The sequence below is a fragment of the Mauremys mutica genome, chromosome 9, assembly GCF_020497125.1.
Source record: "Mauremys mutica isolate MM-2020 ecotype Southern chromosome 9, ASM2049712v1, whole genome shotgun sequence".
In the NCBI taxonomy this organism is placed as follows: domain Eukaryota; kingdom Metazoa; phylum Chordata; order Testudines; family Geoemydidae; genus Mauremys; species Mauremys mutica.
The window spans coordinates 1,988,444-2,010,873 of record NC_059080.1 but is presented as its reverse complement, the minus strand read 5'-3'; the positions used below and the strand labels follow the sequence as shown (position 1 = coordinate 2,010,873).

Sequence of the window (22,430 nt, the reverse complement as noted above, 5' to 3'; positions counted from 1 at the left end):
TGAACTGTTTATACATGTGCTATAAGCTAGTATCATTCAACTTATTGCTAGTACTTTTAAAGTCTGTGGTTGCTTTTTTAAAAATCTAGATAGAGAGATTTATTTTTGGAAAAGATGTGCTGTGAATTTGCCCTGCAAAAATACCCAACAAAAGGAAACACACAGTTCTGATCCCCTCCAGCACGTGCAGTATGTCAAACCTGAGCTAGCGAAAAGGGCCGCCACCCGAGGAGGGAAGTGGTGTCATTGTCCAGCCCCAATGCTACCAGCTACGATGACTGCGTAGAAATACAAATGGACACATGAGCGAGGAGACATACTGAACATCCAGGCCAGTCCCTGCGTAGCTGCAGAATACATGCTGCATGTATGCATGCTGCCTTCCTGCAAAGCGGGAGCTAGATTCACCACAGCGGCACTCTGGTCCTATGCCAGTGTCACTCCATTGATGGCAGTGGAAGAACTGCAGATTTACACTGACATGAATGAGAGGCGAATCAGGACCAGGGACTTCAGTGGGATTGCACCGGAGTCACACTGGAGTAATGCAGTGGTGGATCAAGCCGTGGCTGCAGATTCCTGTAAGGGCCACAATCAGATAACTGCTGTCAAGTGCAATTCAACAGTGTAACCCCTTCACTAAAGCAACAGCTCCATTCTGCACTTCCTTTGTGGTTCCAGCTGGTGCCTAAGAACATGAAAACCAGTTCACATTAAGCAAATGCAACTCATCCTTGACATGCATCACCCTTGATATTCTTGGGTTTTTCATAAGCAGAGACTGCCAGTCACGCCAAAGGCACCTACTTCACAGGGATGTCGTTAGGTTTGTTAATTAGTTACAGAAGCTCTAAGCTGCTAAAGGCTAGCTCTGGCATGATGCAGAGTTCGGAGCCTGCAGCACGCCAGAACCTCACCCGAGTCACAGTTCCTCACCTACTTCCTCGTACAGAAACGCCCCACTTAACGTCCTCCCGCTTAACGTTGTTTCAACGTTACGTTGCTGCTCCATTAGGGAACATGCTCATTTAAAGTTGTGCAGTGCTCCCTTCTAACGTCGTTTGGCTGCCTGCTCTGTCCACTGCTTGTAGGATTCTGTGGAAGAGCTGCGACTTTACAAGGGAGCATTGCCCAAGTTCCTCTTCTCCGCCTCCTCCCCCTCCCTCCCAATGCTTCCCCCACGGCCAAACAGGCGGTGCGTAGGACTTTCTGGGAGGGGAAGGAAGGAGCGGGGACGCTGCATGCTCCGGAGAGGAGGTGGAGCGGGGGTGGGAAGAGGTGGGCGTGGAGCATCCCCCGGCAAAGTCAGCACCTGTTCTTCTCCAGGGAAGCTGCCACTGCTGCTGCGAAGCTGCTTCCTAGCGTCCTTGCCTGCAGCAGGCTGTGCCTGTGTGGGGTAAGCCAGGGGCACCTCCCAACACAGTACAGGACAGCACTGTACAGTATATAATGCCTTTTGTCTGCCCCCCAAAAATTTCCTAGGAACCTAACCCCCCGCATTTACATTAAATCTTAGGGGAAATTGGATTCGTTTAACATTGTTTCACTGAAAGTTGCATTTTTCAGGAACAGAACTACAGCGTTAAGTGAGGAGTTACTGTAGCTCCTGGGGCCAGTCGCTTACTGTTGGTTTACACCAGGTGGGTTGGTGCTTAGCCCGTTCCCAGGATGGAACAAGCAATGGCCTCGCTTACTCTGATGCACCTGGGCTCACGGGGCTGGGAGGGTTCTTTCGCCCTCACAGTCCAAGCAGCAGCCCTCCCAACACAAGCATGAAGTCTGGTTTGCGGTGGCAGGATGCGCAGAAGAAAGCAGTGCTGACTCTCCAGAACTGTGACACCGCCCATCTCAGGCTGCCGAGAAAACGAACATGTGAATGAACAAGGAAATGTCAGACTGGTGAGAGCAAGAGGCTAGGAAAGATGAAGCTGAGAGCCCCAATGAAACCAAAGCCCACTTCTCCAGGTAAAGCACATGACCTGAGCCCAATGACATGCCACTCAAAGCAAACAGCCTGACCCAGCAGCAAGCGAAGGGCACTCGGCTGATCTAGGAGCTGTAAATAGTAGACTTTGCTTGCAACTCTGCCCTGCACTAGTGTGGTGTAAAAGACCTGAACAGGAGCTAACAGCTGCTTCAGAGCCAGACACTGAGCCAAACTCCGTTCACCTTTCTGATGTGAGCCACCATCACATGCCCATCAGACAACAGGCAGGAGAAAGCGGAGCAGAGCCTGGCCCACTGCTAGCTCAGCATCTGGTGATTTTTAGGGTCCAGGGCAGAGTCAGAGACACTCTATTTACAAAGGAAGGGCCAAGAGAGTTTGCAGGTTTTAATGGTGCCATGAGAGTTCAGGATCCCAGGGTCAAATGGCCCTGAAAGCCCAGGGCTGCAGAAGTGCACTGGAGTCACGTTCCCTAGTTGTGTGGCATGAACAAGCATTTGCTAGGGACCAGGATGTGACTGCCAATCTCAGCACACTTGGAAATGAAATCAGAAGTGAAAACAGCTCTCCAGGGGGAAAAGTCACCCCGCCCGCACCCCCCAGTGAGCAGTCTGCTTAGCCAACCGTTCCGTTGCAATACTGCGATGCTTGGCAGAGGGATCCCTTCCAGGAGTCTGCTACGACTTGGTGTTGCACTGTTGCATGGCATATAACATGGGTGAGGATTTAAAGTGTATATTTACTGTCAACTTAAAAAAGTTTTCCTGATCAAGTCCATTTCCATGGAGTTGATCTATAGCTATGAATGAGCCACTCTGGACTCCAGCAAATGCCACCTGAGTAAGTATTCAGCATTTTTGTTCATACACTGGAAGAAAATGTCGGCATTTTGTCCATGATGTAAGCAAAATACTTGATATTTTTGATCTAGTAGGAACAGTAAATATAGAACTTTAAACCTCCCCTCAGTGTATGTAGGATTTAAAGCACTGGGCTGGAAAGATGATTTTTTTAAAAAAAGCTTTGTTCAGGATGCAGTATTTACATTGTTCTTTGACTGACACATACATTTTTACACAGGTATATTTCAGCTGCAGAGCCACGGGTGAGACTCGATTACACACAGCTCACCCTTTCGCTTACAACATTGCAGCTGTTTATCGACAGCTCTGAAGTCCCCGGTTGCATTTCTAAGCCCTCCTCAGTTTCATCCAACTCCATGCTGTTGAGTTCATTGCCATTTCGGTAGCTATTTAAAGTAAGGTCTTTCCCGTACGAAGCCGTGGAAGCGACATTCAGACACTGGTTTTGTTGCAGTGTTGATTTTTTACTGGGCTTGTACTGGCAGCAGATGTAGTTGGCAAAAGCCCTGCGATAGGTTTTATTGAAGAGTGTGTATACCAGGGGGTTAATCCCAGAACAAATGTAACCAACCCACACAAACACGTCCATGAGTTCGCCCAGGAGGCTCCCATCACAGGCTTCCTTGCAAAGAACGGACATGATGTTAGTGATGAAAAATGGACACCACAGGATAAGAAACAAAAAGAAGACAATCCCCAGGACCTTGGAGGCTCTGCGCTCGTTGTTGATAGACTGCATGGTCCCTTTCCGAAAGAGCACGGCTTCCTTATTTGCGGGAGAGTTCAAGTGGGAGGCCGCCTCGTGGTTCTGGAGCATCGAGATGTTCTCTGTGTTGTTTTCTTTTTTGAGGCAGTTCATGCTGCTCCTTCGCTGCTTGGGCACCTCGCCGTACATGAACACCGTCGCTTGCTTCTGCAGCACCTGGACAGTCAGGCAGTATGAGATCACCATGATGATGAGGGGGATAAAGAATGCCACGAAGGACCCAAAAAGGACAAAGTTTTCATCATTCAGAATGCAGCTCCCATTCACAAACACCCTGGAGTCATCCTGCAATCCTATGACCGGGATGGGCATGGATATCCCTGGAAAAGAGAGAGCGAAAGCAGACTGTTACTAAAGCAGACAAGGACTCCAGAGAGCGTGTGTAAATGATTCGTGCCTCACACACACCGCATTTCACCCCGTGCCTACAGCTGTTCCAAAGACAAGCCAGTATCCCCAGGAGGAACAAGAACCCCTGTTGTAATGCTCAACCCCACTAGGTGGCAGCACGGCTCTAGTGACAGAAAGACCTGCTGTCTCGAAACATCGTGCAGGCATATTGGACTCCAGCGCCGATGCAATGAACCACCTCCCCAAGGTTTCAGTATAACTCCGCTCCTGGGCTGTTATTTCTGACGTTAATTCCGACCCGCAGACGCTGTCGACAAGGTGGCTATTTACGACACCAAAGAGCTTTGCTATATTCAGCCCGGCACCCAGGTTTGGGGCGAAGTGGAGGACAGACACTCTGAATTTCTGAGGCAGGCCCAGGCCAAACACAAGAAAGTGACATCCAGCTAGCTCGTGTGGCCAATCTGTGAAACAATATTGCAACGATTGTAAGAGAAAACCAGCCTCGTTCTTCCTAGCACTCTGGGGGAAGCACATGCTATTTTCTGGTCTCATCCTGAGCGGAGCTGACCACAGTGTTAGCTCTGGGTGCTCAGCACCTCTCAGGATCAAGCTTCTTGTCTGTATTTGTTAGGGGAGAGCAGGGGTCTCTGTAAGCCGCACAACCCATGTGTCTCCAGGCACAGGGGCTATCTGCATCGTATACCTGGCCGTCATTATACAGGCAGTCTTCTCTGAAGCCTTAGAATGAAGCAATTGTGAAGTCTAACAATGAGGCATACATCAAATAGTGTCTGTCTGATTCCTGTCCCTAGGACCCAGAATGCAACAGGCTACGGGTGTGTACAGGCTGCCATGGGAGGTACACCTGTGAGAACAGAAAGGGAGGAGGGAACCGCACCCCCCCAGTGTCAGTGAAGGGGTTGTGAGAGGCAGTTGTGAGTGGGCCAGTCTCAGAGCTGAAGTCAGAGGCACACAAATAAGGCTTTTGGCTGAGACGGGAAGCCCACTTTAAATGAATACATTAAATTTTACTAGGGTGCATCTTCTAACTTCCCCAACTACTGGGTCTGCTGACAAAACTACAGGAATCCCTGTATTTGCCAAGGGGGTTTCCCTTGCTCTCTGCACTCATCAATGGTTTAGATTGAGATAATGCAATACCAGGACCTTTGTATATAAATTACATATCCATTGTCATTGTCTTGTGTGTGTCATGTTCTAGAAGTCCAAAATCTTTATCTAAAAGCAGAGAGCGAAATGTGCTATTAAGCATGGCGTTCTTTTCCTGCCTTTGCTAAGCGACTCCAGAATCCTGAAGAATACATCTGAGTACTGTCAGCATCATACATTTACAGTTTGCCAGTAGGTTAGTGAGGGAATTTCTGCTGAAAAGCAATGACGCCTATAAATGCTTCACATACCTAACGCTTGTCCTTCATTGTCCTGAGCTACATCTACATTATCCAGCCATCTCGCTCTCTCTGCAGACTGCCAAAGTTCACATCCAGGCTCTCATCATCTCATGTCTTCACCAATGTAATCGCCTCCTCTCTCACCTTAACTATGACAACCTTAACCCTCTCAAGTCCATTTAACAACCTGCTACTAAAAACCAACTTCTTAGCTTCTTGGTTCGGTAGCTTCATAGCTATTTAACAATTACTGGGTCGGATCCTGCAGCCCTTCCACACGTGAGTAATCCAAATGAAGTCAATGGAGTTATATCAGAATAAAACCGGGATAGTGCATGTCTGAATAGATTTTTTGCTACAAGTTGTTAGTAAGAAACAAGCCCACTGTATTCAGAAAATAACAAGGGGCCAAATTCAAGCATGGTGCAACTTCACTGAGTTCAATGGAGTTCCACCAGAGTTGGATTTAGCCCACAGTGATTAGATGAACATTCAGGGTGTCATTATGGTCACATAACTAGGCAATGCTTTTGTATATTATGGAACCTAATTCCCTTCTCAGCAACACTTGCATGGAGCAGGAATATATTTATATCCTGTGTTTATATTTTAAGTCAAAGCAGATAGCTCTGTCGAAAAATAACAACTGCAGTCCTATTTTGATATCAATAACTGCAAGTGAAAAATGTTTGTGAAAAAAGTTTTAAAGAATTCTTCTTGGGAAATGCTGTTACCCTGAAGAATGATTGGTTGGCAAACAGGATGGGTCAGGCAGGCCTGTTGCACTTCTAAAAACGTTTGTAACTTTCACATCTATTAAAATGAACTTAAACATATCTAAATTCTGATGGCTGACAAGTATATTCTACTCTGGATGCATCTGATCGGAGTCATCTTTCTTAACAACAGGTGAATATCTAATTTTGTGATGCAGCAAAGCCAGTTGTTGCAGGAACCATTTGATGGCAGGGAAAGGGAAAATCTCCGTTCTGAGAAGGGGAAATGAAATGACTTAAGAACTGGTGCCAGTGTCAGACTCTATTTCAGAGCTTGAGATGTCCAGGGTCAGGAATGAGTCAGATTGTAAAGCCAGAAGAGACCATTAGCTCATCTAGTCTGACCACCTGTGTAACACATCCATTAAATGTCACCTGCTTACCCCTGTACTGAGCTCAGTGTTGGATTAAAGCACGTCTTCCAGAAAGGGAGCCTGTCTTCATCTGAAAATATCAAGAGATGGAGAGTCCACCACTTCCCTGGGGAGTTTGTTCCAATGGTTAATCACCGTCTCTGTTAAACATTTGTTCCCAGTCTGTAATTTGAAATTCTCTGGCTTCAGCTTCCAGCCACGTGCTCTTGTGCTGCCTTTCTCTGCTAGAGTAAAGAGCCCTTTGGTACCCAGCATCTTCTCCCCAGGAAGGTACCGACACACTTATCATCACCTCTCTATAGGTGATCAGACTGAGCTCTTTAAGTCTCTCACTGACAGGCATCTTCTCCAGCCCTTGAATAATTTTTGTGGTTCTCTTCTGGTCCCTCTTCAGTTTTTCAACATCCTTTTTCAGATGTGGGCACCGGACCTGGACTCAGTGTTCCAGGATCGGTCTCACCAATGCCATATACAGAGGTAAAATCACCTCCCTGCTCTGACTCCCTATCCCCCTCTGTCTACAACCCACCCACAGCATCGCCCTGGGAACTCATGTTCAGTCCACTATGACCCCATAATCCCTCCCAGAGTCCCTTCTTTCCAGGATACAGTCCCCCATTCTGTAGGGATGGCCTGAGTTCTTTGTTCCTAGATGTAGAACTGTGCACTTGGCTATATTAAACCACGTTGTGTGTGAGTGGGCCCTGCTTGCCAAACGATCCCGATTGTTCTGATTGACTGCCCCGTCCTCATCATTGTTTACCACCACTACGCCAGTCTGCGTCATCTGCACATTTTATTTTATATTTTGTTTGAGATTACTGCTGAAAATTACAGGCCTAGTACTGATCCCTGCAGAACCCCTCTAGAAACACCCCCATTTGATGATGAGTCCTCATGGACAAGGACTTTTTGAAATCTGTCCATTAGCCAGTTCTTAACCATTTCGTATGCTCTCTCTTGATACTCCACAGTGGTCAGAGATGGCAGATGATTCGGAAAGCCTGGGATTATGACAGATTCCAATTTCTAGGAGGGCATGTATTCATTGCCTTTTAAGAAGAAAGGTTAGAAAAGCACAATGAACACGATAACTGCAGCATGGAGAACGTCGGAGCTTTCCAAAGACTGAAACAAAGAGATCTTTAGAAGTTGATTAAAATATGCAAATGTTTCCGCATAAATTCCTTGCTTTAATCAACCCTCGCTGTCCTGGTTTTGAGGTTTTACAGGGGTACTCCTTTCTCCCCGTCTGTCTCAAGGCCCAATACCGCAGCACTTTACTGGGTAGCAGAGGCAGATCCTTTGACTCATGGATGCTGTGGATGTGAGTGGGCAGGAGAGCGCTCGCCATCGGTTAGTCTCTAGGAGTGTGTTACAGAGCAACAGGACAGCAGGTTTCTATTAGGGAGTGGGTGAAACAGTTCAGTTAAGATAAGAAACACCCTGTATCCCAAACATTGCCCCATCATTCACAGATAACCTCTTTTGGGCTGTAAGCGCCTTCATCCCTGAACAGGCCTCCCTCCAGCCTGGTACCATCTGAGCTGCTTGGTTGGGAGAAACCCCCCAGCTCCTGCTACCCTCGAGGTAGTGGTTAGCCCAGCTAGCTCTGCACTGCCAGGCATAATTCTGCTCTCATCCAGTCTTTGTGCACCGGTGCTTGCCTGGAGCTATTCCTTATTCACAGCCCAGTGGCTGAGAGCAGGATGAGGGCCAGAGGCATAGCACCCAGATGGGTTACTCCAATACCTGTTCTGTAGCTCAGTCAGGGGCCACCGCTGAATCTGCCCCATACTCAGGACTCACCTTCTGGGAGTGGCCAAGTGACATCCCCCTTCTCCTCTATTCCACCTTCCCCCATTTCTCCCAACCGCAGCCATCCTCCCCATCCCCCAGCCTTGCAATCTGAGGGTTATCTTTGGCTGCCTCTCCCTCCCCCATCCACGGCATGGCCAGTAGATCACACGTGGAAGCTGTGACCACAAGAACAGAACTTATGAGGGCAAGACTGGGACTTGTCCCGAGTCGTCTCCCTGCCTTACCAGCCTGACCTACTTGGCAGCCATTTTGCTAAAGGTTCGCTCTTAACCCAGCATTCTCCCCAGGTCTGGCTAAATGTATTTGTACAAGTTTACTAAGAACCCTTTGTAGCTCTCCAAGGGAGGGTCCATCTTTGTGTGCTGTGTTTATGCAGTGCCTAGCGCAATGGGGCGCTGGGTCCATGATTGGGGCCCCCAGGCATCGGCAACCTTTCAGAAGTGCTGTGCCGAGTCTTCATTTAGTCACTCTAATTTAAGGTTTCGCGTGCCGATAATACAGTTTAACATTGTTGTATGTAAAGTAAATAAGGTTTTTTAAATGTTTAAGAAGCTTCATTTAGAATTAAATTAAAATGCAGCGTCCCTCCGACCAGTGGCCAGGACCCGGGCAATGTGAGTGCCACTGAAAATCAGCTCAGGTGCCGCCTTCGGCACGCGTGCCATAGGTTGCCTACCCCTGCACTATAGCAATGCGAATAAATAACTATTATGTAGTAGACTTTAAGGCAGCCTTTTCCTTTCTTGGAGCTGACTGGCACGCAACAGGTCACACAACAGTTTCCAACCCACTACTGGGGTGCTCAATGCCTCTTTAGTCGAGTGGCATCTGAGTGGGAAGTCTCATTTCAGAGCAGCACACAGTGGAAAGACCAGTGGGATAGTCTTCCTGCACCCCCTGCTTTCAGATTTTTGCACCTCCTCTTTGGCACAGGGAGAGCAGGAGGAAAGGGAGATGGAGCAAGACCCTTTGGACAACAAATTCAATTACAGTTGTTGTCTTAATGCCCATTTCTTGTCATCTTTTAAGGCATTCTCAAGCCAGCAGCTCAGTTCTCTGAATTTTGCTGAGATGCCATAGCAGTCACAGAGGGCAGACACTCCTCACAGTATAGTCTCAATTTATAAAACAAAAGCACAAGTGACCTGAAATACATCTTTGTAAAATATTTCACTATTTGATCCAGAGATAGTCTCATAAAAAATCCCCAAATGTACATGTACCATTGAAAATGTAATGTCACAGACAAAGTCTCTCACTGGGAGCAGACAACAAAACCCAACTGAGTCAAAAGCAATTTTGAAATCAAGATTGGATATTCTTTGAAAATATCTGTTCCAGGAATAATTATCTGGGGACAGATCTCTGTCCTGTGCTATACAGGAGGTCAGACTAGATGATCACAATGGTCCCTTCTGGCCTTGGAATCTATGAGCACTAACAAAGTTTTTTGCCATTTCATTTCCTAGTGTTTTGAACAGAAAGAAAACTTGTCGGTAGGAGCTAGTGGTCACTGTAGCAGTTGTAGTTAGCAGGGAAGCCAAGTGGACTATTGATCCTGCCCCATCCCCTTCTCCTCCTCAGAGCCCCACCAATCAGCCCCACCAATCAGCCTTGTCCCTCCCCTCCCAGCTGGCCCATCGTACTATTTTGTCCAGACTCCTCCCCACCCCATGTTGCGGGGGGACATGTCCTGGATGTGCCTATGTGGCAGTGTACCCAGGTTTCCAACTGGGCCCAGCCTTGAACTCCAGCTATCTCCCCCAGGCGTGCCGAGAGAACCCAAAGACGCTTTTTAGAGCCACCCCAGTTTTCTGAAAAGGAGCTGCATTCTGTGCCCTGCTTGGCCCCTCACATCTCTCCTTCCCCACAGCACTACACATCCCCCTGCAGCACAGGAGGCTCAGCGAGGGGTGACATGGGGATATTCTCAGGTGAATGAGGACACCTCAAGGAGATGAACACAGCCTGAAACAAGCGTCTGCAGATGTGGGCGCTGCTCCACTCAGCGTCAGTGCATGTTCCCGTCCTCCCCTCCCCGGGCGAGACAGCCTGTGATATGCAACAAGCATGCCCATTCTGCACTGCTCACCCAGTGTCAGCATGCATGTGCCCAGCACGCTTGTGCTCAGCTGCACACCCAGAGGGGCAGGGCTTTGCCAGATCCTGTACACGTGGGGTGGTGGGGGAGGGAGGGAGATAGGCTCCTCCGAGAATGACAAGCCCCCCAGATCCCAGCTCAAGTAACAGAGGTTAAGGAGTGGGGGGGTCTCAGACCCCTGTAGATGAGCTGCGGCCCCCCAGATCATGGCACACATGTGGGAGGGGAACGTAGAGCTGAGTGGTGCCTCTACCCCTATTTCCCCCAGCCCCCTCATCGCTCACCCTCATGTCTCCCTGCCCAGTGTCCCCCATTCCCCCAAACCCCTCTCTTACCACCCATCCCCTTATCCCTCTCCCTGCACTGCCCCCAGCCCCTCTCCAGACTTCCACCACGAATCAGCTCCACTCCAGCTAGCACTGGCATGTGTCATCTATTTTCTTTTAAAAATTCACTTCAGTGCCTTGTGAATAGTCTGCTGTTCTCAGACTCCATTTCCCCAAACTAAAGTACCTCCTTTAACAGCGGCAGCTTGGAGCAACACACCTCCCTTGTCGCTGTGCGGGACTCAGATTCAATGACCAGGACAGTCTCAGAGCTGCATAACTGTGAATTTTAGCTGCCTTTGAAAACTCTTGGTCTCGCTCTCTCTCTGCACAGACACCGTATAATCCAGGAGGTGCTTGAGCCCTAGAAATTCTTGCCAGTGTAACATTGTGATCTGATTTCTCCCAAAGGCTAGTGGGTGGCATGTGCTCTGCTGGGGAGACCCTGGTGGGGTGGGTGATCTCAGCCCTGGTTTGATCTCTAGCTCTTTGCAAAAATGCATTTCCAAAGGTCAACTTTACAGAAATCTGGGTTTTTCCCGGGGGCTGGATCTCAGGAACCCCCTGTTCAAATAGCCCCAAATTTGGATCTCTGACCAAATTCTGCACCTCCAAGAGGCACACAAACTTTCAAGGCAATCTGAGTAACTGTGTAGACTTCAGAGCACTTAGAAGAGTCAAGCTTTAAACAAAAAGCCTGTCTGAACCCTAACTGCAGCAGTCTGGGAGAAAGGGAATATCTGTTTTTCACAGATAGGGAACTAAGGCACAGAAATATTAAAGCCCTTTGCAAGGTCACACAAGGGATCTGTAGCCAATGCAGGAATTGAACCTGATCTCCTGAGTCCCACTCCAGTACCACAACCGCAAGCTCAGCCTTACTCCCCAAACAACAGCGTCAGAGTCACCTGGCAATGCTAAAGCCACCTCCATCATCTCTTCGGGCGCCAAAGAAGAGACCTGTCACACGGCTTAACAAAGCCCCGTCATTTCAGGCTCAGGAGCACATCAATCCACTTTCACTTTTCTGTCACCTCTTTTCTGTGCACCACATTTGTTATTTTCATGAATTAAGTTTTATTTTGGTTTTCTGCCGACACAAGGTTTCCTGTCTCGTTAGAATTCCTTCACTGGGTGCCAATCAGCCAAAAACAAGCTGCTCCCACTAAGGAGAGGGTCTGTGAGAGGATTTAATGAACAACCAAGACATAGTGGGGGCAACGTCTTTTTTTTAATTGGCCAGTGTATTAGAGCAGAGCTTTTAGGATGAAATTCTGAACCTGCATCTGCTCCTCAGTCCTTGACTCGAACATTCTGCTATCTTCGGGCCAGATCTTAAGCTGGGATATGTCTGCATAGCCTCACTGTAGACAATGGCGCTATGCCCATCTACAGCAGCTGAGGAACACGTCCTATATGTGCAGAATTCCCATGAAGGTCTCCATTAGTAGTCAGTATTACAGAATATTGGAGACAAGAGACCAGCTGAAGCCACATTTTCAGCTGGTCCAAACTGATGAAGATCTAATACTTTAATGGAGATGCACTGATTTATGCCAATTATGTGATAATTGGGCCTACAAATTTACTCTAATTGTGAGCTGAACTGTAAAAAGTATGTGAAAGTTCCTGAGATGTTACACTAACCGATAATAACAAATATTGATGGGAGCCAGACAGACTAAATTTGTCGTAACAAAAAGGCCCCCAGGACTGCGTTAAGGTCAGGCTTGATGAACAAGAAAATGTGGGACTGGAAATCAGTGAACCAAAATTGGGGTGTTGGAAGTAGGCCTAAGAGGTGGACAAAACAACAAGGGGATCGGCTGTTCCACCCATCGCCCCTTGTGGGGTCTTTAAAGAAAGAGACTTTGAGGGGAAAATAGGGAATAACAGACAGAGGCTACTGGAGTGAGCTTCACAATCATGGCTGCCACTGGCATTTCCTCCTGGGACCCCGGGCCTTCATGTCAGCCTGATCCTGAGAAATGTCCTGACCAGACTGGGCCAGAGAGAGGGGCCAGATGACATCGCCGCCCATGCCAGGTCGAGCTGAATCCCAAACACCACCTGGGATGAAATGGAGACTTAATAACAACAGTTCCAGCCCATCTCAACTACCTTCTTCTCATCTCCCAGTGGGACAGCTATCACCACCGAAGAGCCTGTCAGACAAGGAGTGAGGTTCCTCGCCAGAGCTCTCTGCAGCTAAAGGGGAAGGCAACAAGGGCAGGTGTGGAAAGGAAAGCCTGATTCAACGCTTTACATTTCAAAGGCTGTCACAGTATTTTCTTCTTTTCTGGATCTGTAATAAAAGGTTGAAAGGATTTGTAATGGAGTGTTTGCCGTGGTGCTAAGCAGGCTGAGGTCTCTGTATTCCAAACCCCAAACCTTGGTTAACACTGTTTAATGTTGGAAAGTGACTGGGTGAAATAAACACCTTGGGCCCATTTATTCCATCTAAATTAACACAACAACTCTCAGCCGGCATGTGAAGCCGAGCCAGGGCCGGCTCCAGAGCCCAGCGCGGCAAGCACGCACGTGGGGTGGCCCTTTCCCGGGGGGGCGGCAGGCTGGGCCGGCGGACCTGCCGCAGTCATGCCTGCGGGAGGTCCACCGGAGCCCCAGGACGACCGGACCTGCTGCAGACATGACTGCGGAGGGGGCGCTCGTTCCGCAGCTCGGCTGGACCTCCCGCAGGCGTGACTGCGGCAGCTCAAGCGGAGCCGCCGGACCTGCGAACCGTCCGCAGCTGTGGGAGGTCCAGCCGAGCCGCACGACCAGCGGACCCTCCGCAGTCATGCCCGCGGGACGTCCGCTGCTCCCGCGGCTCCGGGGCGCCTCCCGGGCATGACTGCTTGGGGCGGCCAAAAAGGTAGAGCCGCCCCTGAGCCAAGCAAAAACTTTTGGCCACAGTGAGGGTCAAATAGATACTTGGTGTCCATAGACATTCTCACGACAGAAATAACTGTACTGCGTTCCCCCAGATCTGTGTGTGTGTGTGAACGCCCTGTACGCACTTTCATTAACATGCAGTCACTTCACTTTTTCAGTAATACTATTGTTGTGCCTGTCACAGAAGGAGCATTTCCAGGCAGCCTACCTTGATTCAAAGAGTTGGGTAAAGGCCCAGTAACACATTTAGACTTCCCATCTGTCATCCTGCCCATTAGTCACATTCTTCCCGGATTTTTCCTTGTAACATGTCCTCAGCTCTGTTTGCTAACTTAGGGCTCAAGTATGCAAACAGATTCATGTTTGTGTAGCACCCCAGGGCAGGGAGGGTCCATGGGGGCTGTTTCCATGATCCAGCCGTCCCTACCATAAAGAATTCCTTGCTGAGAAAGTTATCAAACATTAATAAAGACACCTCATGGCACAAATTCAAATCAAATCCAAGTAATGTGAACTTACTCTAAAAGCCTGACACACGAAAAGATGAAGGGCAAATATATCGAGTTCCACTAGCCTTCCCTTTACTTTTATATGTAACCTGCTCTGGAAAACTTCTGACTAAAGCATACGACTGCCTTTAGCCTGTGGGACCCCATTCTGCCAGTGTTCCCCAGATGGAGTAGGACCCTACTCCATGATAATCCTACTGAGATCAACAGGGCTTTGATATGCTACCTAGAGGCCTACAAGATGACTTCACTGGAACAACTTGCAGAGTAAAGTTCTACTCAGCGTGAGTAAGGATGGAAGGCTCAGACCCTCAACAGGAGACTATTATAAAATACAGTGGAATGTCGCTTAAGGTGAGATAAGCATGTACTTCATCTGTTCCTTTAGGTGTAAGTTTTCATATTCCTATAAATAAAGCTCAGTGATAAAAAAAGATGCAACGCCGAGACAGTTAAATGTGGGTATGAAATCCTTTTTAAAGGTGAATGCTTTATTGCATTGATGAACAGGATGCCAATCTAAAGCCTAAAGCATAACATCGTATGTGAATCATGGAGACTGATCTTGTTTTAACATAGTCCATGTCATACCCCAGCCATTACTTGACTACACGCTCGACTGTGTTTTGTTTTTCATTAGTTATTTGTCATGTTTTCAATCCACAGAAGTTTTGCTTGGCAAGGGATCATCTTGAAATGGTAAAAAACCATGATGTTCACAATTAATACGACATCAACAAGACATGTGGAGGTCTGCGGCTCATTAAGACATAATGTCAGGATGCCAAAGAGAAGTCACAGCTGCTACCTGCTATGCAGAACGTGTGCAGGAGGTGCCAATTACTTTGTTCTCATGCAGTGCAAGAGACCTCAGTTGTCCTTATGCCAGCCTGAAATGGTGTCGTGCGAACAGGCAGGTTGAGAGATTGCCAGCCAGGCAAGCTGTGTAACCAAGCTTCTTCCGAAACTGGAACGAGGGATGGATAAAGAAGAGCAGCATTGAGTCTCAACTGGAACAGAGCAAATGGGGGACGTGCAGTTTTGTTGCTATTATTAATACGCTGGGTGAGTGATGCTAGAGAAACAGAAAACCTCATACCTACCAAGAAGCCAGACGTTCCTCCACAGCAAGAAGCCCTGTTGCCGGAGGTTCGCTACAGATCTTACAGCAGCAGGAGAAGTTAGAAAAGACCTGCTCTAACTTCCTCTGGGGGCAGGTGGTTGAGGATCAGGCTGCCACTAACCACTCCCTACTACATCTGAGTAGCTTTGACGTTGTGGAGAACAGGGCCCCGGGAGAATTCCACAAACCCACACTGCCGGGGATCGTGCTCACTCTCACAAACAGCTCTGTTGGCACCAATAAGTACAATGTTGTCCAGACTTCTCCCCACCCCCTGTTGCAGGGGGACATGTCCTGGATGTGCCCAGGTGGCAGTGTACCCAATGGTCTCGGCTGAGCTCAGCTGCTGCATGGGTGGAGAGGAAAGGTTCTGAGTCAGCCAGGACCCAACCAACACCTTGAGTGACACCCACCCAGCAGCACCCACCCAGTATTCTCGATGCACAAGTTAGATTGTAACTATGCACAGTGCAGAGGCAGAGGCCGTGCACAAGCTGCCCCACCCCAGGAGCAGCCTGGGAGACACTGTGCATTAGAGACATCCCATTGAGTCACGTTTCCTCCCTGGGTTCCGCCTCGCTGGTAGGGTAGTGGGACCAGGCTCCACCCATTTCCTGTCTTGCCTTGCCCACTCCTGCCCCTGACTCCAGCAGGCAGCCTCACTCACTCCCATGTGCTTGGGCCCAAGGTCTGGTTAGCCTGCTTAGTGTGGGAGAGGTTCCTAGTCCTTTGTGTGGGCATGCAGTCCACGTCACAGCTCTGCCTTCCGCAGACAGGCCGCCACCTTCACGTGAACTCCCCTCCACACAGCCTGTAATGCACCAAACGAGGCAGCTTTGTTTCCTGCCACAAACAGGCTGCTCAGAGAAACCAAAGCAAAGAGTTTCTTAAAGGAGTCCATTTATTAAACAATCTAATTTCATCAGAGAGTATTAACGTGACTTCCTCTCTTTGGAGAACTGATGCAGAACTAGCACACACACAAACATGGACTTCTAATACGTATTCTTGGTGCATCCATGACTTGGAAAGTATATTTCCCATTGTTAGTAAACATTAACCTATTACGATTTCTGTAAGTTAAACTCTCGCAATTCTTTTAGATGTAAGCAGGATCTGAATGAATTCTCCCCTGGCAACTAGCTGGGGGGAGGAAGGGAGAGACTTCAGGAGCAAAGTGTATTTACATGAACACACCTGCTCTGCTTAGATATCCAGCAGATAGAGCCGTGTTGTTCAAAGTGATCAACTTTGGCTGGTGTTGGCTCACAAATCACTTTAGTACTGAATGATATTAACCAAAATCCATTTTACATCGGGTATCTAGATAGTTAGTGCCCGATACCTACTGGAACTGAAAAGTTCTTTGTCCTTCAGTTGAACCTACTGAGTGTAAGGAAAATAAATTCAACAATAGAATATGTGTAAACTTTTCCCTGCTTTCCCCCCTGACATTACTAATATAGTCCAGGCATTGAGGGAAGGGACCACTCAAAGCTAATGAAGAGACTACAGAAGTATGTTAGAATAAACAAGACATGGTAATTGATAGGGGGCATCTTACAATCCAGTTTTGTTCTGTAACTGAAAAGGAATATATGTTGTTGGCAAGGTTTTCTGTGATTTATGAAATTATGACCCATTGAAGGATGTTTTTAACTCATTAGGAAGTGCTTATTAGAACAGGTGCTCTTAATAATAATGATTGATTTAGAAATTCTTTTAGCTTATCAGTCATGTAAACTAAGACACCATAAAGAAATTCCATAAGTAATGAGGTACAATAAGATACTGAAACAGTACACATCTCAGGAAAGTAATTTTTCCCTCAGAAAAGAAACTGCTTTGTCTCACTCCCTATCAAAGGCGAGAGATTTGGGGGGTTAGACTGGGAATGAAAACTGTCAGCATCCCTTCACTTACAGAGGAAGGAAACAGGGCCCAGCTCTTCACCCTACATACAGAGAGGTGCCGTAGATTTTTTTTCTGTATAATGCGGTAGTAATCTTTGACTGATAATCTTTGATTAAATAATTCCATTTGAGCCTGTTATTCGATGATCCTGAATCATTATTATAAATTATATATTCAAACATGCAACATCATTATCTGTCATCTTCTGTAGCTCCATGGCCAGCACTTACAGCATTGTAGACGCATGTCATCATCTTCATTCCAGTGAAGGATACCTCACTGCAGAGGGTACCGGATGAGGAGACCTTGCAGGAGTTCAAGGACCAAGATACAGTACATGTTTTTCTCGCAGCACACAGCTTAAAGCCACAAGCACAGCAGGGTGTAATGGGGGGAAAGGGACTTCCAGTCACATTTAGAATCTTGTCCCAACTGCTGTTTATACGAGCAAGACAATATAGCAGAGCAGAGAAAACTGTCCTACAATTCTTCTTGCCACAAATTCCTCTTTCCTACAAAACACTGAAACATTTTAATATTTCTTCCCCAAACTATCCCCCTTCACTTGGAATCTGAACTCCTGCCATTGGGGCACTCACTTGCTCTTGTTTCCTCCTCATCGTACCAGGGGGTTTCTTTTACTGAAGTGGCTCCTCTCTTTACAGTGGGCTGTTTTACTTTCAGAGTCTTCTCCAATGTCCCTTTCCTTCCCCATCTGCTTTCTTTGCACAGCAGTTTACTGCCCCTTTCGGTTGTGTTGTGTCTGTTTATGGTGTTTACTGGCATACTGGTATGTATGATGCGGTGATGCTTGACCATCAGAAGCAGTGGTGTTCTCAGATAGCATTGCTTAGTATGACCACTAGCCAATCAGAACAAAAGATTTCTACTTCCCACTCATTATATTTACTCATGCAACCCAGGTAAATGTGCAACCTCTTAAAAATCCCAATGGAAAAGAGGTGTAACCAAGTGAGTTACTCGTTAAGACACAGTTGGAGTGTGAGCCACATTGCTTACCGATCGATATGGTCCAAACTGCAGCAATTTTCATAATAGCCTTGGTGCGGGAATTGAAGCGGCTGTGCTCAATGGGATTGCGTATTGCTACATACCGATCAAGAGAGATGGCACAGAGATGCATGATAGAGGCAGTTGAAAAGAGCACATCTAGGGAAATCCATACGGGACACAATTGTTTAGGCAAAGGCCAAGCAGAATCTGAAACACAGAGAAGAGAAATGAAAGGAAAAGGAGAAGAAAATGATTTGGGAAGGTAGGTCATCATTTACAATCAAAGTGGTCTGGTATTTTAAGCCAATGACATACTTTTAAGGGGTGCGTGAATGTGGATGACAGGGAAACCACCTCCAACATCCTCATCTTCTCAGTCCCTAGCTCAAGATGTCCAGCAAATTCTCAGCATTTCCCAGGTATCTATTTTCTGTGACCTGTGTTATTGGTCACTAAACACAACAGAATCCTGACCATGCTGAACTGTTGAGTCGGGAATGCATTTGGGTCCCAGCTTGATTCCATATTGCCCTGGTTTTCATCTCACCTATGCTTTCGTAAAACTAAGGGCTGCATATTGCAACATGCTATTCAATCCGCTTGAGACCAGAGCGTGCCACTCCCAACTGGGACTCGGACCGGTACGTATTTGCTTCAAGCTTTCTCTGTAAAGGGTGTAAGGTACTGTAGCGGGGTGCTTAGCCCGCTCCTGCCCTGAAGGGCTTAAAGCAGCCCTGGAGAGGGCTGCAGCTCTAACAGCTGGACTGACTGGGGAAGCGGCCGCAGCTGGGCCACACCTGGCCTGTATAAAAAGGCTGGGAGCCAGGCGCTCAGCAGACTCTCTCTCTGCATTCAGCAGGAGAAGGGCCTGGCTGCAGGGAGCTTAACTAGGTACCTGGAGGGGAGCAGGGCTGGGGACAGGCCAAGGGAGCCGGGGAGGCTCCGGCCTAGGAAAGCCCCAGGCTGCAGGCCTGGTGAGGCGTATTAGGTACCGGCGTTGCAAAGGGGCAGCCCACGGGTAGGCAAAGGCAGCAGGTCCAACCCTTCTTGCCTATGATGAGTGGCTGACACTGCAGTCTGCCCCAGGGAACGGGGGCTAAAGTGGTGACTAGCAGCAGCCAAGACTGAGGCAAGGTGGGGATGGGGGTGGGGGTTCCCCTGGGTGGGGAGCCCCAGAGTGTGGAGGTACTGCCAGGGGGCAGCACCCCAGAGAAAGGGGCACCGGGGTCCTGGGAGGGACATGGGGCCAGCGGTAAGGCGGATCACTGGCCTGCAGAGGGCGCTCTGACGGCTGGAGAGCTAATTCCCAACAGAGACCAGCAGGAGGTGCCGCAGGGGTGAGTCCGCACGCTTACAGGTAACTTTTCCACAAGCTGACTGGTACCGCTAGCTCTGAATTCAACTTTAAACATGCTTCCCAGCTTGGGCTGTTGCAGTATCTGAATAATACTTACCTGCCTCCCAGCGGAGCATTGGCCAAGGGGTTTGAAGCTGTAAAGTGCTAAGTATTATGATTTACAAACGTGAATATACTAGCAACCTGAACTGAGCAGATAGGTTCATCTGACTGCTGTTGGCACATGGCTAATAGGGGTGTCTACAATTATTAATCAGTTCACTAAGTAGCGAAGTATAGCCTGAGAATAAAACTGCCCCAGAAGGATCCTCAGGGGGCATTGCTATTTAAATTAAGGCTGGGAGAAAATTGATTTTTGTATGATACTCTGCATGCGTTAATGCTCAGAATGGATTGTAACAGATCAATGACACGTCCTGCCAACCTCTGTGCTTCCATCTCACCTATCAAAACAATTTAATCAATAGCGTCGACAGCAGCTGCAACCATGAGAGGTGCCCTAAGATTTGAATAATAAGGAATCCGCCATCAACAGCAAGTTGTTCATTATTCAGAACACTGATATTTCAGGCAATTTGCACACGGGCCCGTTCTAGATCTCAGCCAGGGAGGATTAAATAAATCAGCTATAGAATCAATTCTTCAGTAGAAGCAATGCTACATCTTACCTACCCCCCGGCCTCCCATTAATGGAAAACCAGGAAGGTTGGTCAGAACCTCATTGAAACCTTTTTTAAATGGGTAACCAAGCAGAACAGAGCCTGGAGTTTCCTTACACTTAATGGAATCTGAAGTGAGTTGAACCAAATTAAATGATTTAAAATTGGCAAAGTGAAGATCAGGAACAGGTAGCAAGAGAACGTGTCAGAGGGGAAAAAGATACATTAGCCCCATCATACAAGTGGAAGAACTGAGGGAAGGACTAGCTGAGTAACTGGCCAAAAGCCAAATAGTGAGGCTCCAATTCTGGGAGTTACTTAAGCACACGTCTAATTTTCAGCATGTGTGCGTAGCCCCACTGAAGTAAATGAAATTTCTCATGTGCTTAAGTACAATCCTGAATTGGTGACTGAGCTGGGACAGAACTCAGGAGACCTGACCCCAGGCCTGCCCTCCTCCTTACTGGAAACCAGCCCCATTAACATAACGTTCCATGAACTTGTGGTATCATTCACTGGGAACTAACCTAGGCCAAAGGCCCTGATTGACATAACCGCCCGTCGTTCTGGAGACCACCGCTGTCCTCACTCAGCTCACTGTATGGCTGTTTCCCATCCCCAGGGATACACCAGACACCACTCCATGAAACAAGCAGCAGGCGGTGCTCCGACAGCAGAAAGCGCACACATTTCTGGTCTTTGTCATTTGTTGTGTGTCCGCGTTTCCCTGGGGATCAGAGGCCTGGGTTCATTCTCACTCCCGGGAAGATCTTGGCTGCACACCAACACGTTGCCCTGCTAAGTTGGCCACCCTGAGTCTTGCTCGGTGGCATCCAGTCGTCTGGCTTCTTTTGGAACAAGCAGGAAGTGGTGGATAATTAGTTTAGAGGAGCAAGCACTCAGGCTATGGCGACTCAGCGATTAAACACCCGCGGCTGGCCCGGGTCAGCTGACTCGGGCTGCAGAGCAGTAAAATTGCTGTGTAGATGTTTAGGCTCAGGCTGGGACCCCGCAAGAGGGGAGTGTCCCAGAGCCTCGGCTCCAGCCGAATGTCTACACAGCAATGTCCCCGCAGCCTGAGCCCCAGGAGCCCAAGCCATGCTGTGGATCTCATATTGCCGTGCAGACAGACCCTAGAGACCCTTCGGAGAGGTGGTGAGGTCAAAGCCCTTGCTGCTGGAACAGCTGTGGTTGAAGGTGTCTGTGTGATATAAAATCCAATGAAATGGAACACGATTAACTTATGACTCACCCAGTTTATAAGAGGATTAAGCACCTTTACCATCAATCAAATGATAAGCCTCCTGCGCTAGCTCATGCCTTGGATGTCTCTGCGACCAACCTGAATTGAGGTCAAAGCTTTGGCAGAGTGCAGTTCAGATTTGCTGGCTCTTTAATGATCATTTTCTGAATACCAGTTAACGCCGGGAGGTGGCTTACACAATGCTGGAAAGAGAGACTCTGATCCCCTTCATGTGGTACAGTAGCTCAATATAAGCCCCAAGCCCTTGCCAGCAGCTGCCGGCCCAGGCTAACACATAGTCAGTCACAGTTAATGCCTTGTCAGTCTTTTTAGTAGGCGTTTCTAGGAGCTGCCTTTCTCATATGGACTTAAGTAAGAGACGAGTATAGGAACTGCAGAACTATTATTATTGCATGTATTACATTGTGCCTAGGAGCCCCAGTCTCGGACCAGGCCTCCACTGTGCTAGGTGCTGCACACACAAAGACAGTGCCTGCGCCAAAGAGCTTTGATCAAAGACAAGAGACAATGGATTGATACAGACAGGCTGATGGGGAAGTGCCAGGAAAGAATGAGACACTATTGATCAGTATGACAGTCAGTGGTGTCAGCACCCCAGCAGCCTAATGAATGAAATCAGGAACGATTTGAACATGACAGCATGCTGAGGAGGATGAAGTGGGACTGGTGAATAGGTGTCAGATGAATGGATCTTTCCATGAGTCTCTGCTCAGAGAGTAAGGGAATAATATTTGCATTCCAACTGGTTACCCCCCTCGCCCCGCCCGGCACAGTGCTGCACTGATCATCAGGGAACCTGGGCGCACCCCAGCTGGGAAGCAGGCCTTCCTAGCGCCCCCCAGTGCAGCTTAACAAAACACTCTCCTTCCTGCCCAATACAATTAACGACACGGACGTCATGTGGGTGAACTCTGCCTGCTGAGGTTTATTATATTCAGTCAAGAGAGCTACGGCAGC

At 48.1% G+C, this 22,430-nt stretch overlaps 1 protein-coding gene across 8 annotated transcripts in view; it reads right to left on the bottom strand.

Moving 5' to 3' along the window:
- Nucleotides 1-2,108: 2,108 nt before the first annotated feature.
- HTR2C (5-hydroxytryptamine receptor 2C) overlaps nucleotides 2,109-22,430 on the bottom strand; it is a 594,342-nt gene continuing 574,020 nt past the window's right edge. For 6 of the 8 annotated variants that reach the window (XM_045029298.1, XM_045029297.1, XM_045029300.1 and 3 more), the window contains 2 exons: nucleotides 18,200-18,400; nucleotides 2,109-3,894 (listed from right to left, as the gene is read on the bottom strand). In XM_045029298.1, the coding sequence (XP_044885233.1) occupies nucleotides 3,062-3,894; nucleotides 18,200-18,400 (1,034 nt within the window). In that variant the 3' untranslated portion in view covers nucleotides 2,109-3,061. Of the gene's footprint in view, nucleotides 3,895-17,409; nucleotides 17,483-18,199; nucleotides 18,401-22,430 lie in introns of those variants that run through there. The other 2 variants (XM_045029304.1, XM_045029303.1) reach the window with 2 other exon arrangements.